The sequence below is a fragment of the Myotis yumanensis genome, unplaced genomic scaffold, assembly GCF_028538775.1.
Source record: "Myotis yumanensis isolate MYYU_CA2020_CCGP unplaced genomic scaffold, mMyoYum1.0.hap1 SCAF_2, whole genome shotgun sequence".
Taxonomy (NCBI): Eukaryota; Metazoa; Chordata; class Mammalia; order Chiroptera; family Vespertilionidae; genus Myotis; species Myotis yumanensis.
The window spans coordinates 214,660,952-214,677,025 of record NW_027223753.1 but is presented as its reverse complement, the minus strand read 5'-3'; the positions used below and the strand labels follow the sequence as shown (position 1 = coordinate 214,677,025).

Here is a 16,074-nt window from a genome sequence, read left to right as displayed (position 1 = left end):
AGCCCCCAACGCCAGAAAAGGAAGCAGGCTGCTCTCCAACCCTCATTCTTTCTCCTCCACCCACGGACTGTGCGTGGCCACAAAGCCACCACGGAGCTTCTTGTGGAAAAATGTCGCTGGCGTTGGCCACTGAATCGTTTCCACGACTTTTTATCACCCAAACCTGACACACAAGAGCCACACAGAGGCACACGGTGCTGATATCACTTTCTCCGGAAAGGCCACCGAAGGTTACCCGGCTACGAAGTCCTGAGAGTGCAAATCCACAGGCACGGAACGGAGGTGGCTAGAGCCGGGCCGGTAGGCACGGACCGGGAGGTGGGGCCTTGGTTTTTATTGGCTTCGCACCCACGCTGCCAGCTACTCGTCCGAAGCCTTCAAGATGTTTTCTAAACACACATCTCTGAATCATAATGTGAGTTCCATTTACTGAGAGGCGGGGACTTTTAATAGAACAAGTGAACCCATTTAATGGCTTATGCTTGTATCCCTTATAGCATCCCTCATGCTTCCAATCAGTGGATATAATTTTCTTTGCATTGTCCTATTATTAACATAGTTAGGGCGATGAACCTAGACTTTCAATCATGTTATGCTTTTTAAATTACCCTCACTATGATTCTATTTTGAAAACAATAGCCAAACACCCCTCCCTTCACCATCTTCCCTTCTCCAACTAATCAAAACCCCTAAGAACACAGATTTCCTTAGATTTTCGAATGCCTTCATAAAGAGTAATGATGATTCTTGTTTAAATGTCCAATGGTTGTACCTTTACTTTTTTAGCACAACAATCATCGGCTGTTGTTTGGGTGCTTACCGTGTCTTTTACTATACTCAAAATGATATTTTTTTTCTATTATAAAAATTAGATTTTCAAAACAAATGATCCCGCCTCTTTCAATTAAACTTCTAGTGCTTACTGCTATTTATAAGTGTGACATGGGTTCTTAGAATACAGAGAAAACACAATATTTGAAAGTAATTTGAAAGCAGAAGAGCCAACAGTCACTCCTCTTTCTGCTCTCATACTTCGATAACGGGCAACAAATAATAACACCACACACAGAACTGCCCTGACCCAACGGTTCTCCTGGATCTTCCAGTCTTTCCTATTGTCAGCCCTGGACACGTGAGCTGGGCCAAACCCTTCAAGCGAGAGCAAGGCACCCACATTCCATGTACCAGGAAGTCATATTCTGTCAAGCTTACCAACCGCCATTTCTTCACATTTTACCATAAAAGGGTAAGCTTACTTGAAGCCGCATTTCAATAATCATGCACGACCCCTCCCTTAAAATTATTAGACGTGGTCACTTGAAACCCTGTCACCTGCCACAGGGAGCACACGGATCCCAAGTTAAGGGCTCCCATTATAGAGATTTCTGATAATTATCAAAGGCAGAACCCCCGTTGAATAATCCTAGTTTTATATTTTTACACTTTCATAAAGAGCTGAGGGGTTTCCTTGAAATCCAAAATTCATGTTTTACATGCTGCCGATCAGAAAGCAATAATGTAAAACTAGATTCTGTTAAAAATGTTAAATTCTAAATTAATATTTTTAAAGGCTCGATGCAGCAATAATAACAAGAAAGACTGTGTTTCCAGGGATCCCACCACAGAAATTTCTAGAGGTTTTGAAATTTGGGTCGGTTGCCATGTAAATAGTTTGTGATTCAAGTTCAGCTACCTACCTCTTCCACTCCGGCCGACAAACCTGAGGTCATTGAATCTCGCGACTTGGTTCTTCATGGCCGCGGTGGCGTTTCTCAGTTCGGCTGAGTAGTTCTCGTCGTTGCCGGCCATCACGGTGACCAGCGTCCCGTCCGGAACGTCCCCGAGAGCCACCACCTACACACCAGTCAAGGGGCAAATGCAAACATCAGGCGTGTCCTAAACTGTGGTGTCATTTACGGAACAACTGCAAAAATAAATGCATATTACGTGACCCTTGCTAGTCTGCACACGAATAGCAATCCTAAATTAAGCAAAACGACAGAAAAGTTAGTAACGGGAAGCTCTGCTTTTAAATCCACTATGCATGGCTAAATATAAATCTCCAAATCCTAAGAAAGTGGTGTAGGGTCACGGCGCTCGGCTGGGGCAAGACTACCTACAGCAAGGGCCTGGCCAAGCCATGCCTTCTCCTGAACACTCAACGCTCTCAACTCTCCAAGTTTGAAAACCAGAAGGTCTTGTTTCTGGAAGTTTACAACCTAACCCATCGTCCTTCCACTTGTCCAGGCCTCCGCTGGCCGGCCTACGTGGGCCAACTTGACTTGTAGTGTCTAAACTCATTTCCCTAAAATTAAATCTGACCCTTAGAACCGAGAGCTGAGGATTCCCGAGTGACCGAAGCTGCCCCCTGCAGTGCACCTTTGAAACCCCTGCTCACGTCTACACTCCTGATTTCCACGAGCAGCGAGCTGGGACACGCCAGGCCGGCCCCTGAGACGTGCCCTTTGCTATGGCTGAGACCAAACCTCAGGCCTCCGAGGGGAGGCCCGCTGTCCGGCGCCCCTGTGACCTCGGGAGGGGGCCGGTCCGGTCGCGGGTGTGCGCCTTGAGTCCCCGAGGCGTGCTCACTCCGCCCTCACAGGTGCCTGAGGGTCCTCCCCCGGTGGACCCTGAGGAGGAATCCCTTTCATGTCATTGACCGGAAATGGATTTCCTATCAGGGCTACTGAAGAAAGCTGGCAGACACATCGTGCTGATGCTCAGGTAACAAGAAAGCGGTCATTTCAAAATGGCCCAAGGAGGGCAGCAGGAAGGGGCCCGCAGAGGAGTGTCCATGTCTGGGTCATCGCTTGACCCTCTGGAGACAGTCTTGCTGGCCTGGACCTGTACCAGCAGCTGCATTGCCACTGTTGCTGTTTCTCCAAGTGACCTCAGAGTTTCACACCCAAAGGCCCGAGTTTTCCCTGTTCCTGCCATTTCTGGTCTCTCCCCTGGTTCTCTCTCTCTCTCTCTCTCTCTCTCTCTCTCTCGGTAGTGGAATCTGTGGCGCTGGTCCCAGTTATAGACACATTTTGGCTGTTTTTGTTTTCCAGTCCTGGCAGCCGAGCATTCGGTAGTGCCCGCCTCTCCTGTTCCCACCTCCCGGTTTCCCCTGAGAATTGCTGGTTCATTTTGGCCGACACCTGCACGTGCAGCCTCCTGTCCCGTCTGTAAAGAAGGCGCCATCGGCTCGCTCGCCCGACAGCAAAGCCACGTTTCTCAAAGTCCCGTCCCCGAGGCCTGCTCAGTCGTCACACTCCCCGGGGTCCGCTAGTGCTCTCATTCCCCAAGATGCTCCAGTTCTCGGGTTCTTGGGAGCGAGATGGAGAATGGACCCCGTGCTGGGCGGGGCGGGGGGCCCCGAGCAGCGGCCCTCACGCGGGAGGTGGGCACCTCCTCACCTCCTCATCCCACTCGCACAGTCACCTGAGGTCTGGCTCCTTATCTTTCTTTCCCATCCTTTCCGTGCAATTGGTGGCCATGTTTCCTGCACAGGAGGTTTAAACACACAGCTATCTGTTCCCCAGGCACCCTCTAATTAGGCATTTAGTTCCCATTATAAGTGTGTGTGTTGCCGTTTAATTAAGAGCAATAATATGACAACTCCCTTTTGTTTCAAAAAAACATCATTGAAATCAATCTCCCCGATCGGTGATTTAGTTCTGCTGCTATTTTTTCGATGCCCACGAAATGTGCTTGCTTTGCTCTTCTCTTAAAAATTTCAGGCTCTTAAACATGGTTCCACTTTTTTTTTCTTTCTCGCTGTTTTCAGTTCCCCGTGTGAAATTAGCTGGGAGTGTCGAAATGTCTCCTTGAACACACATTTTCACGTCCTCATCCCCTTCTCCCTGTGGTGACCCGGCTTCTCGATTTTAATGCAACATTCAGGGAGCACACGGGGGCGGGATCCACCACATGGCTTTCCGGCCGAGCCACTCATGCTCGGGGGCAGGCTCCGTGAAGACGGGGAGATAAACAACTGCTTTCCAACTCCCCAAACCTCCTGCCAGCCTCCCGCCTGCTCCCCGCACAGTGCTCTGGCCTAGACTGCGCTCACCATCCACGCTGCCCCCCTCGCAGTAACTGTCTGGCTTTAGGAGGCGCCTGCTCCCCGAACAGTGCTCTGGCCTAGGCCTCGCTCACAGTCCACACCGCCCGCCCTAACCCTCGCAGTAACTGCCTGGCTTCAGGAGGCGGTGCCAAGTAGAACAAACAGCAACGGGACCATGGCGGCCAACTAAGGAAAGATGGTGGAGGTTGGGATTGGAGACAAAAAAAATGAGGAGTTTAACTCCTACCCCTCTGGTTTTAAAAAAAATGCAGCAGGAATCAAAGAGAATTGGGGGCTCCAAGATCACTGATGTGGCCTTTTATTGATCTTGGAGGGATGTGTTTTTTCATGTGGGAAAGGAAGAGCATATTAAATCCAGGAAAATCATATTCATTTAGATAATGTACAGCATCTAATGATCAACAAATGCCCTTAGACTAGGTAGATTTTTTGTTCAATTTAAAACTAACAAGCCTGATAGTTTGAAAGATTTTATCATTGATAAGCAAATATAGAGGGAATATTAAAAAAAAAAATCTAACTTTAAACAGAAAACAAAGCGATGGGAATGAAAAGCGATACACAATAGACGAGGAAACACAAACATTTTCATTCTAGAGCAGACCAAACAGGCAAGAAGGGACTTGTCGGCCAAAGGGTATCTCATATTTTGTTTTACTTCTCTGCTTTGAAAGTATCAGGAAGTTGGGCAAAATATCCACCCTTTACACAGCGACCTACCCACACTGCTCCTGGCCTGGCTGCTCACAGCTCGAACTGGCATGGAAACCCGCTCTAATTAGGCTGAAGTTGCAGTTACAACTCATTTATTTCAAAGCCCTCATTTCCTAGCGTTTCAGAGAAGGCTCTGAAGTGGAACCTGCAATCCAGCTGCGATGACATCTACTGCCAAGCTCAGGACGGCGGTCGCACCCACGGAGGCATGACCAGTTTCTTTCTTATGGAAAGAATATTCCACCAGCACCAAGGCCTCTGAGCTCGCGGAAGGCGTGTCTGTGCTGTGCCTTCGGACTCGGTGCAGCGGGGCCTAAACAGACTGTAATGTTACCCTCGTACAAAGCATGCCCGGCGCCTCCCCGACAGCTCTCCAGGCTGCCCTTGTACAGAAGGGGTGACTAGCAGAGGCAAGGTTTTCTCAATAGTCCACTACACCTCTCTCGGACCCTAAACAAGGGAGGGGCTCCGTGGGGGCAGGGGGGCACATGATGGGGTCCCGGATAAGCAACTGGGATGATTTTCATCTATTTTAAGGGAAATCCATTATTCTAATCTCCCTTTAGTTTCAAAGATTAAAGCCGAGGGCTTCAGAAGACTCTGGAAGAATGGCTTAGCCGCTCTTTTCATCGATATCGCCAGGCTTGCTCACCGGTTCACATTTTCCCCCCTTATTACAGGGAACAGCGTAATTCTTTCCTGATTAACTTCTTAGAGGGATTGTCTGAGGCTTACTTACAGCCCAAATTGTACAGGAATGATTTCTGGGGAAGCGGCCTGGGAGGTGGTGGGTGGGTGGTGCGGATGGAGCCCGGGACCATGCACACCGGCGCCCTGGCCTGTGGGCTGAGCTGCCTTTCGCCCCCGCCCCCCACACTGCTCCCTCCGGAGAGCCTCTGGCTCCTCCAGCTCCGGGCTGAGCAGGTTCCCGCAGGAAGGGGCCTGGCTTCGTCCAGGGGCCCGACTTCTCTGCTATCCTTTCCCCCAAGTGCTCTCAGGACGCAGGGGGGCTCGTTCCCAGAGCTCCATACCTTGATCTTGTAGCTGCCCACCCACCCTCACTCAGTACAGCAAATTGGATTTAAAAAGAGCAGTCAAAAGTCATTTTCCAAAGGAAACCTCTGTGGTGAGTAAGGTTTCTGCTAAACAAACAAACAAACAAACAAACACAACCCCCCCCCCCCCCAGGCTCATGAAGCAATCTATCTGATTTTTTCCTTCGTTCAGAGGGAAAGGACTACATCCAGGTGGTGGCTTGAGAAACGACAGGCTCCAAGTCCCGCAGAGTCTCTAGTCATCACCTAGTTCTGGGCGTGGGGTCCTGGCAGAGCAGGGAGATGCAGAAGTGACCCTGATTCACCCCGAGGGAAGCAGGGACCCCTGCATGTGGGGCGCCGGGGGAGTGCCCAGGCTGCTCGCTGGCCTGGCTGCTCGCTCCCTCTTATCCGAGGGAGACCCAGGGGGCCCGGGACTCCAGGGCCCTCTCACAAGGGGCCTTGGTCCTCTCTGGGAGCCAGGCTCCGGATGGGAAGGGATTAGGCGATTTTACATGGGAATGGGCTCCTGAGCAAATCCAGATAAAGGGAGGTGGGGTGGGGAAGAGGCCAGGCGGCCCACACCCCTCGGAAACGCTCTCCTTCAGGAGACAGAGGGCAGGAGGCCACGCTAGAGGCAGAGCCAACAGCACATTCTGTTTTGCTTTAGAATCAGAATCGAAGTCTGGAAGGTGCATAAAGCTTAAAAATAGAGAACTCCGACAGCACTTTGCAAAAGAGTGAACACTCTTCCTTGTAACTAGATCAAGATCCCACTGAGCCCTGGAACCATGAAAGCTGACAGTAAATTGATCTCCCCTTAAAGGGGACAATAATTTAATCAGATTAAAAAAAAAAGAGTAGCTGCTCTTTACAGCTTTTTTTTTCTTTTTTTTTTTCACCTGCCTGCCTTCACTCTTAAAATGAACAGGAGGTGATTGGACTGATTGCACTAAAAGGCTGACCCTGCGTAGGCCCACCCGGGGCCGAAGAACAGAATCCCCAAGGCCGAAATTAAATTCCGGCGGCCGCTGCCAGAGCGGTGGAGTGGTTGTTTAAAAACTCCGGGGTTGTTTATATGTCCCCACCGAAGGCCAAGGTTTTTAAAAGCAGCTCAAAGCAAGGGCACGATCTGGGGCTGGGGCCGCTCAGCTGAAGTCGCCTGCTCGGCAAACAGGAAGGCGGGCGGATTAGACCCCGATTCCCAAACGCAGCCTGACTGCCTTCCGCTGCCCCGGGCTGGGCTTAAGCTAGGTGAGCCCGCGAGATAACGCCGCTCGAGCCGGTTCCAGGAAAAGAAACTGGATTCGCTCCTTGAGGCTTCTGGCAGGAGCAGGCTGGAGGCTTGCAAAAACTTCAAAAACTTTCGCAAACTTAACTGCCCGCCGGTGGACTTTGGACATGCTAATTGCTACAGGGATGTTCGAGGGAGTGGGGAGCCCTGACAGTTCTCCGGGTCAGCGTGTCTTCAGGGACCCAAGGTCTGAAAGCATCCCATTCCCCCTGCTCCATGGAGAACAGGCGGGAGGGTTTGGGGGTTAAGCCGGCGGCGGGGAGGGGAGCCTGGGAGCAACCAGCCTCGCCCCGGCCGGCGGTTCTGACTTTTGCTACTTCGTATCAAAGCTAAAGACCAGCTAGGGAGGTCCCGACCGCCCTCCGGGGAAGGTCTGGGGGCTTCCGATTTTTGCAGCCCTCCCCAGAGGCAGCCCGGGTGGGCCGAGGCGGGTCCCTGGGAGGGTCGCCACGGCAACGCAGCATCCCCGGCTCCGGCTCCCGTGCTTGGGGGATGGACTAGGGGCCGGACGCGCCCGCCTGGCTGCTGGCCTCCGGGTCGCCTCGGCCTCGGCCTCCACCGGCCTCCGCCCGCCCGCCCGCCCGCTCGTGCTCCCGCCACCCGCTCCAGGCCACATACCTTGAAAGCGATGGGCAGGGTCTTGTTGCAGCGCCAGTGCGTGGGCAGCACGGAGCAGAGGAAGTTGGGGCTGTCGGTGCGCACCAGCTCGCCCGGGTGGTCGGCCAGCACCTCCACCATGCTGCGGTCGCCGCTCCTCAGCTTGCCGGCCAGGGCGGCGCCGGCGTCCGGGGCGCCCAGCGGCAGCGCCTCGCTCATCTTGCCCGGGCTCAGCGCGGTGGACGGCGGCGTGAAGCGGCGGCTCGTGCTGGCATCTACGGGGATACGCATCACAACAAGCCGATTGAGTTAGGACCCTGCAAACAGCTCCTAGCAGAGGGCGGCGGGGGCGCGGATCTTCAGCCAGCAGCTCCCCGGAGACCAACATACAAGTTCAGGGGCCTGGACTGCCGCAGGGGCGGGGGGCGGGGGCTGACTTAAGTGACTAACTGTCCAGGAGGGGCAAGTTCTGGTTTTGCCCACGGGCCTCAGACCCCGGCGGGCAGGGCTCCCAGCATCCGGCCGCTGAGCGCTTTAAAAGTGGGCGACCAGAATGCAAAGCCAAATGCCAAGGGGGACTGGACGGTCTTCGTCCGAGTCTTGCTCTGAGAATTTCAGCTCAGTCTTTGGCTGTCACAAAGGTTTCGGGGGGCAAAATCCCCATACACTCCCCTACAACATGTCTGCGGAGAGAGAAAGGACCGGCAACAGCACAGTTTGGAAGTTCCAGTAGTTAACCGCCTGTCAGTTTTCCCAGGTGAGTTTTGTCTAACGTCCCAACACAACAGAAAATACAGGGTCGTCTTCCATAAACATCGCCGCTTTTATCAGGCAAAACTGGCCTCGGTCCTCCAACGCAAGAGCCGCGACTTCCGAAGGTCGCGCTACTAATGTATGTGCATATATACACACACACATATAAATATATATACATATGCTCTACTTCATAAAATATTTACAAGACAATCTGTAGAGAATTTAAACACAACAGAAATCCATTAATGTCCGCTGCCGATTTTTTTTTTAAGTAGCCTTGAAAATCAGCTTCAGTAGTTGGAGAAGGGCCGGGTGGAAATACTTGTCATGGTCTCTCAATAAGTTCTGGCAGAATGCTCAGTTCCAAAAATTCAGCTTTTCAAAGAAAGGCTGATCTTAAAAAAGAAAAAAGTCCACGTTGATGACACACAGGGAAACAGCTCTCCACATCTGAGAACTCGGGTTTGGGGATGTTGGTTAAGTTTGTGGCTGATCCCGTGGTTTGGTGGGAGTCGAACAGCGGCGGAGTCACACGCACGCAGACATGCACTCCCGGAGCCAGCCGCTGTCTGCCGGGCTCGGTGAGTCAGCCCCGGCGGGAGGCGGCAGCGAGCGGATCTTCCTCCAGGGCCTCCCCAGTGCCGGCCTGCGAACTGCCGGGCCCTGCGGTACCCACAACCACCGAGTAACCGCAGCAGGTGGAGCGGGCCTCCGGAGGAGGGGGCGCCGAAGCGCAGATCGACACGGACGTGGGGGCCGCTCGAGTTACCCACGCACACACTCCCACGCACACTGCCACGCACAGGCAACTTCGCGGCTCGCCTCGCGACACAGCGCACTTTCTCCTGCAGTTGTCAAAGGAAAACAACCGGGAAAAGTTCACAGCCAGGAAAGAAGTGGAACCATCCAGCCAAGAAACCAGTTCATTCAAAAGTAAGAACGAAAGGAAAAAAAAAAATCGAAGCTCCAACGCGGGTCAAGGAGAAGCAGCGACGGTTGACTTTCTTCTCGCGTCCCCCCGGAGCCCGGGGAAGGGTGCCTGCCGGCGCGGGGCCGGGCGGCGTGCTGCCCTGCTGGTCCGGCCGCGGGGCGCCCGTGCCGACCGTCCCGCCGCGCCCGCGCCCGCTGGCTCTATGAATGAGAGTGCCTGGAAATGAACGTGCTTTTACTGTAAGCCCGGCCCGAGGAATTCCATTCCCTCAGCTCGTTTGCATAGGGGCGGCCGCGGGCCAATCACAGGCCTTTCCGGTATCAACCGGGGCGAGGCTCCCCGCCCAGGGCTCCTGGAATTGGCCCGCGCGCCCCCGCCGCCGCCGCGCGCTACTGTACGCACCGCGGCTGGGAGTCGGCGGCCGCCCCGCGCTCCCCACGCACCCGCGTCCGTGCACACACACGCACCGGCTCACACGCGCCCCGAGGCCCGGCCCCGCCCCGCGGCAGACCGCGGCCCTGCGGCTCTGCACGCACGCACCGGTGCGCGCGGCCTGGGGCCCTGGGCCTTCAGTGCCCAGCGGCGCGGCTGGCAGCTGCGGCCCGGGGACCGAGGAGGTGGATGGAGGAAGAGGAGGACGGCACACGGAGAGGCAGGAGGAGACCAGCGGGAGGGAGACGCCCTGCGCACCCCGGAGAGACAGCGGCCTTCGCGGCCGCCGCGAGGCTCCCGGGATCGGAGAGCAGCCCCAGCTCCTCCGCGGGCGGCCACACCCGAGCCCCGGCTTCCCCGGAGTGGGTGCGACTCGACCACGAAGGGACTGGGGGGCAGAGGGCGGGTTGGCAGCGGCCGCGGAGGGGCACTGAGTCCTACTGAAGCCAGAGGGTTCTCGCCGGCCACAACACGGGCCTGGTGTTTGTAGTTTCCACTCTTGGCTTGTTTTCTTTAATTGGTGTTTTCGCCGCTTCTGGGCTGCGGCTTAATTACGCAGCGCGCCTCGCCCCGGCCGAGTGTGCTTAGCGGCCGGCAAAGGGGGTTCCCAGTGAGAAAAGACCCCAAAGAACTTGCGACTGGAAAGAAAGTTGCAAGCACCCGCCGGGTTCGCCCCCGTCCTCCGAGCGCGGCTGCCCCGCGGGCGGCGCTAAACCTCGCGCTGGGCCGGGGTCGCCGGAGCCCCACACCCACCCACGGCTCCCCGGAAACGGCCCGGCTACTCTCCCTGCCCCTGCGCGCGCGGGCGGGAACTTCCCGCTGGGCCTGGCGCCGCGGGCATTTGTGCGTAGTTTAGGGGGACCCGCCCCGGTGCATTGTCCCCCGCACTGAGGGTCCCTCCCTCCCCTGCGGGGGTCCCTCACCTCCAGGTAGGGCGCACACGGAGCCCGTCCCCACCTGCCCCTCGGAGCCCTCAATTTCAACTCCCTCGAGATGGGGGCCCCCGCCCCCCGTACCCCCTCCCCCGGCAGATGCGCGGTCGGGGGACTGCCGCCCCGCACTCCCATCAGGCTTTGCCAGCGGGCCTGCCTGTCGGGGGCGAGGGCCATGGAGGGTGCCAGGCGGCTGCCGGGGTCCCAGGACCAGCGAGGCGCCCCGGGCGAGCGGCTGGAGGACGACACCGCGGCCGCGCGGACGCCAGGGGGCAGCAGCGGCCCTCGCTCGCCGCCCCGGACGCCCAGCAGCCGCACTGCACCCGGGAACGCCCCGAAGGCACCGGGTTCTGCCGGCCCTCGCGGCCTTTGGGCTGCTCTTGGAAGAACTTCAGTTCTGGGGGAATCGACAGGAAACGGCCCAGGGAGCTAGCCCGCGCGGCCGCGTCCGGCCCCAGCTGCCCAGCAGCGGAGCTGATGGCGCGGGAACCGGGGGGGCACGGCGTCCCTACTGTCCCGACTGGCCCGCGTCGGGGTCTCTTCCCGAAGCCCCTTTACCGGACACCGCGGTCGGCCCGCCCCAGGCCGTCCGTGCGCGGGGGTCCCCAGAAACCTCCTGCCCCCCGCGCTTCTCCCAGGTGGGCCGGCCCTGCTCCTCCGGGAAGTCAGGGTCCGCCCGCATCCGCTGCGTTTTGATGGTTTCTCTGGCCTGGGGTCTGAGACAGAAAACTCACTTGTCTTTTTTTTTTAAGACGCCCCACTTCATGAATAAAGCCCCCCCCCCTTCCCAAACGCCCACCCTCTGCGTGGGCCAAGGGATTCCAAATGCCGCGCAGTCACCAAAGCGCCGGCGCCCCTGCCTGGAGACCAGACCGGCCGCTGCCCGCCCTGGAGGACTCGGGGAGCGAGAAGCGCTGCTGTCCGGCGCGTGCATTCGCCCAGGAGCCCACCGGGCACTCCGGGGGCCTGCGCTACATCCCCAGGGGCCTACGGGGGCGCGGGGCGGCTCAGGCCAACATGGGCCCAGCGGAGGGGAGAGCGCAGATCGGGGTACCCGCGCCTCAGGAGGGTCAGAGGGGGCTCCTCCCGGGCTGGGACGGTTTGAAACCCTAAACCCCGCGAGGGGCTTCGGGTCGGGCTCCCCCCGCCCCCCAGGCCTCCTGGCGGGAGTCAACTTCCCAGCTTAGTGGGGAGAGAGGTGCAGCCATAGATGCTTCCCCGCGCAGCCTTTCAAGATGCCCCGCTGAGCATCGCAACCAGCGCACCCCGGTTCGCACGCCCAGGGGGATGGTGATAGCAGGACAGTCCTGCTGGTTTATTCCGAATCTGGCCGGCACTTGGGGTTCCCACACCTGCGAACCAGACACCCACCCCCGCGGAGCCTTCCGTAGCCGCGAGGCACCGGAGTGAGTGGGAAGCAGGGGACTCGGCGCAGGGGGACCCGCACCCCCAGTGCTAAGGGCTTTTCACGCAGCTCGTGAAGTTCCTGCGCGGAATGAACTCCTTCCTACCAGGCGGCTCAGGTCATCGGGCGAGAGAGCCTTTCCCCTCTGCCTCTGGGAGAAGGGAGAGGGCCGTGGCCACAGTCCCTCCCCGAGTCCCCTGGGGTAGCCCTGACCCCTTTGCCACAAAGCAAAGTAGAACTGAAGGCTCTGTAGGGCGGATGCCTATGCCAGGCTTTTCCCGCTTGGCTCCCTGGCGGAAATTTCAACAAGGCTCATCATTGCACTGGGATCTAGGTTTTCCCGGTGAGTTTTAAAGGTAGCGCTGAGTTAGTTGAAAGGAAAAATAACCCTTTCCCTGGAAAACAGGGCCGTCTTTTCTTCTTCAGCTTTAGGGAAATCTGTCACTAGAGGTGGTCTCAGAAAATATCTAAATATTTTACATTTTTTTTCCTTTTCAAAACCCTGTCAAAAATAAAATATGCAGAAAGTTGGGATTAGAATCTTAAGCATTCCCTTAAGTGCAAAATCCCCCCGGTGAGCCAAATCTTCCTAAAATGACACTTCTAAAAATGGGATGTTCCTGAAAATTATTTCTGTTTTCAGTGCCGTTTAAGGGAAAATAAAATTCAGAGAATGTATTTTTTTTTGCTAGCAGTTCTGACCCAATTCCTGCAGTTGGCACCATGTCCGGGGGAAGGGAACTTCGGAGGAGAGGGACTTGTGGACGTGCGCACAGAAGACCCGCCATCTGCACAGGCCGGGCCCCAGCCTGGGGGGTTAATGGAACAGCTCTTCCTCTGGAGGGGCTTTGAGGAGCTTCCCTTTTGAAATCTAATCCTTAGTCCTCCCAGGGCACCTCCCCCAGCGCAGGTCTCCGTGGGGTCCATGAGGTACTGTGGTTGATGCGTGACTATTTCACTTTAACTTCACGCCTCAGTTGTGCAGCTCACAGGTGGCAAGATGGAGACCATGTCAAACCCCATCTTCTGCAGAGTTAGGGGTTGCTGAGTAAACACTTTGCCCCCATAAAAGTGAGGCATTGCCGCTCCCATAACAAAGGCCGTAAACTCCTTCTGCAGAGTCAGGGAGAGCCGCCTATCCCGGTGGCATGCATTGGGGTAGAGCTGCTGCACCGAGGGTGTCATTTAAGGTTTCATGGGGACATTTTATAGGGCTTGACGTTTACAATGTAGAGAATAGCTTTTAAGTATTTTTGAATCAGCAAAAAAAGCCTTAATTATTTGGTTAATTTATATCATACATCACTTACAGGATATATACATAAAAGTCATACATATGCATATATATGTGAATGCATATTTTATAAAAATATAATGGGGAGTCTAACATACTGTGAAAGTCTCTAGAAGGATTCATTCCGTGTGTACATTCTGGAAGAACAGAGAGGAGAAGAGGAAAAATAGTTGTATGGCTCTACTGACAGCAAACGCCAAACTGACCGAGGGTTGATGCATTTCATTCTAGTTGCAGGCAAGGCAAGTAGAAAAACTAACCCCCCTCCACTGTTTTTGCCAGCGTATCGCCTCTTACACCTCTGAGCACTGGAGATTTTTTAAGGCACGTTGTCCAGCGTTGGCACCAACAGAGCTTAAAACAGTGAATCGGTAAATGAAAAATGAACTGTTACAGGTGCTCAGGGCTCCTGTGCCTGCGACCCGTTTTCCCCCGCTGCTCACGCTGCTTCTATCGCTCACGGAACCACCGAGGTTTATTTAACGAACATTACAGACCCACTGGGAGCGTGCAGACTGGCTCGGCGTGCCGCGTGAAGTTACGCAAAAGCATGTAACCATCTATCAGGGGGCAGAGGCTTCGATGCAGGAAGTGAAAATACACATTTTTTAAAGTGATGAAAAGGAACAATTGGGAATACACCTCAGGAGAGAAACGCACCAATGGCTAACCATTCTGATCATTTTCTCCCAAGGATAGGATTTTGAAATATTCCTTCCTGCTCGCTTTCCTCTCTTTCCCTTTGCGAGGAGGGCAGGTTATTTGTGTCAAAACCTCGCATTCTTAAAATAACAGATGCTATCCATCATTACCGAACACAGTGCCCCAGGGCAACTTCCACATGGGAGCCCCTCGCTGGGCAGGGCGATAGCACAGCCCAGGGAGGGCAGTCCAGGACGCGGGTCCTCCCTTTTGGGTGACACCCACACACGGGGCTCTGAGTGCGAAGCCACGTCATCAGCTTTCCGTGGCGAGAATGGTCAGCATTTCGGCCACAAACCTGCGGGAAATGCCATTTCTCAAGGCCTTAGACTCTGAGCATCTCGAACACAGCAGACCTAAAGCTTTCAACCCCACAATATTAGTCTCCTGTAGCTTTAAAAAACCCTTAAAACGCAGAAAGGAGGTCATTGTTCCAGACGCTGTTTAAGGAGGCAGGAGAACAAGATCTGCAGCTCCTTGGTCTTCTATTTTTGCCAAAGTAGAAAGAAAAAAAAAGCAACTAAAATAATGAAGGGTTCTGCAGGGCCGCTCCACCATGAAAGATGAAAGGAGCTGAACATGGCGAGTCTCAGAGAAGCGCCTGCCACACCAAGACTGCGGCGTGCGTGTGCCTGGAACGACTCCATAAGAGGTTTAAAAAGCCCAGCGTCAGGGCCGGGCAGCAGCATTTGCGCTAATGATGGTTCGGGGGGGGGGGGGGGGGGGCGGGCGGGTAAAAGGTGACAAAGTGCCCCAAGTCAGCAAGCTGGGTGCTCGCAGGCGCGGCTCCGGAGGGACCATGCCAGTCAGACTGACCAGGGGCTGCATGTGTGGCAAAGAGACCAGCAGGCCGACCACCCTGGACGTTCCTGGGGGGGGCGGGGGCGGGTTGGGGACGGACTCTGGGATGCCTCTCCATGTCTGAGGCCGGAAGCAGGGGGCGCGGGTGACAAGTGTTTCCTCGGGCGCCCAATGTTTCAGGGGTTCTGAGAGGAAAGCCAGGGTTTTCTTCCTAAACCTGACCACCACCGAGGCAGCCATGAGGAGATGCGGAAAGCTTGCTTGCTTTGCCCAGTGCCCCCAGCTGTGGGGGGGGGAGGGGAAGGAGGGCAGGGGAGGGACCAGGTGTCCCCAAGGGAAGCCGCCCCTGTGCAGATTGGAAGGGACTTGTCCAAGGAGCAGGTACAGGTGGTAAAGGTGCTGGAACCTGAACTCTAAGAGGGGAGAGGCCTGTGTGCTGGTGACTGACTGTGGGCGCTGCATGTGGTGGCTGATCCTGCAGAGACCTCAATCCCTCCCTCCCACCCCCCCTCCCTCCCTCCCTCGTTCTATGCCACTAATATTCCAGGCCATGGCCAAGTGCGTTTGTTTCCCTCGCCTGCTTTAATCCTCATGGCAATACCATGTCCATCTCCATTTACAGACCAGGAACCTCCTACTTGGAGAGTTTAGGAAACTTGACAAGCTCGCTTCACTCTTGATCTCTATGCACACACACACACACATGCGCACACATACGCACGCTTATCCACATATGGGTCTGCATGCATGATGAGCTATGTTTTTTTCTGACCACAGCTATGTGTTCCTATGGGCGGCCGTTGTCGGGTTCTGAGAAGTGAGACTCTGATCTCATCTGTTACTTTCTCCTCCCCCGTCTCAAGGTCTCCACTGGAAAGTATTCCTGAAATTCCCCGCCATGCAAACCTCAAGGCTTCGGGAGGCCTATCCTGAAGTGACTCCCGGCAAGCCACAGAGTTTGAGGAGCAAGTCAAGGTCCATTTGCATAGAGGCTTTTGAATTGATAATAAATGTTAAATGGATTCCTATTCCTTTCCTGCTTCCACTGTTTTTTCAAATGGCACCTGGAGGGCATTCCCAGATAGGAAGTGTTTCATTTTCCTCCCGTCA

The 16,074-nt window shown here is 55.4% G+C and overlaps 1 protein-coding gene across 2 annotated transcripts in view; it reads right to left on the bottom strand.

The window, feature by feature from the left end:
* The window catches only part of RUNX1 (RUNX family transcription factor 1), a 189,400-nt gene that overhangs the window by 78,434 nt on the left and 94,892 nt on the right, over window positions 1–16,074 (bottom strand). For both annotated transcript variants that reach the window (XM_070407231.1, XM_070407232.1), the window contains exons 3-4: window positions 7,733–7,986; window positions 1,698–1,854 (exon numbers count right to left, since the gene is read on the bottom strand). In XM_070407231.1, the coding sequence (XP_070263332.1) occupies window positions 1,698–1,854; window positions 7,733–7,986 (411 nt within the window). The remainder of the gene's footprint in view (window positions 1–1,697; window positions 1,855–7,732; window positions 7,987–16,074) is intronic.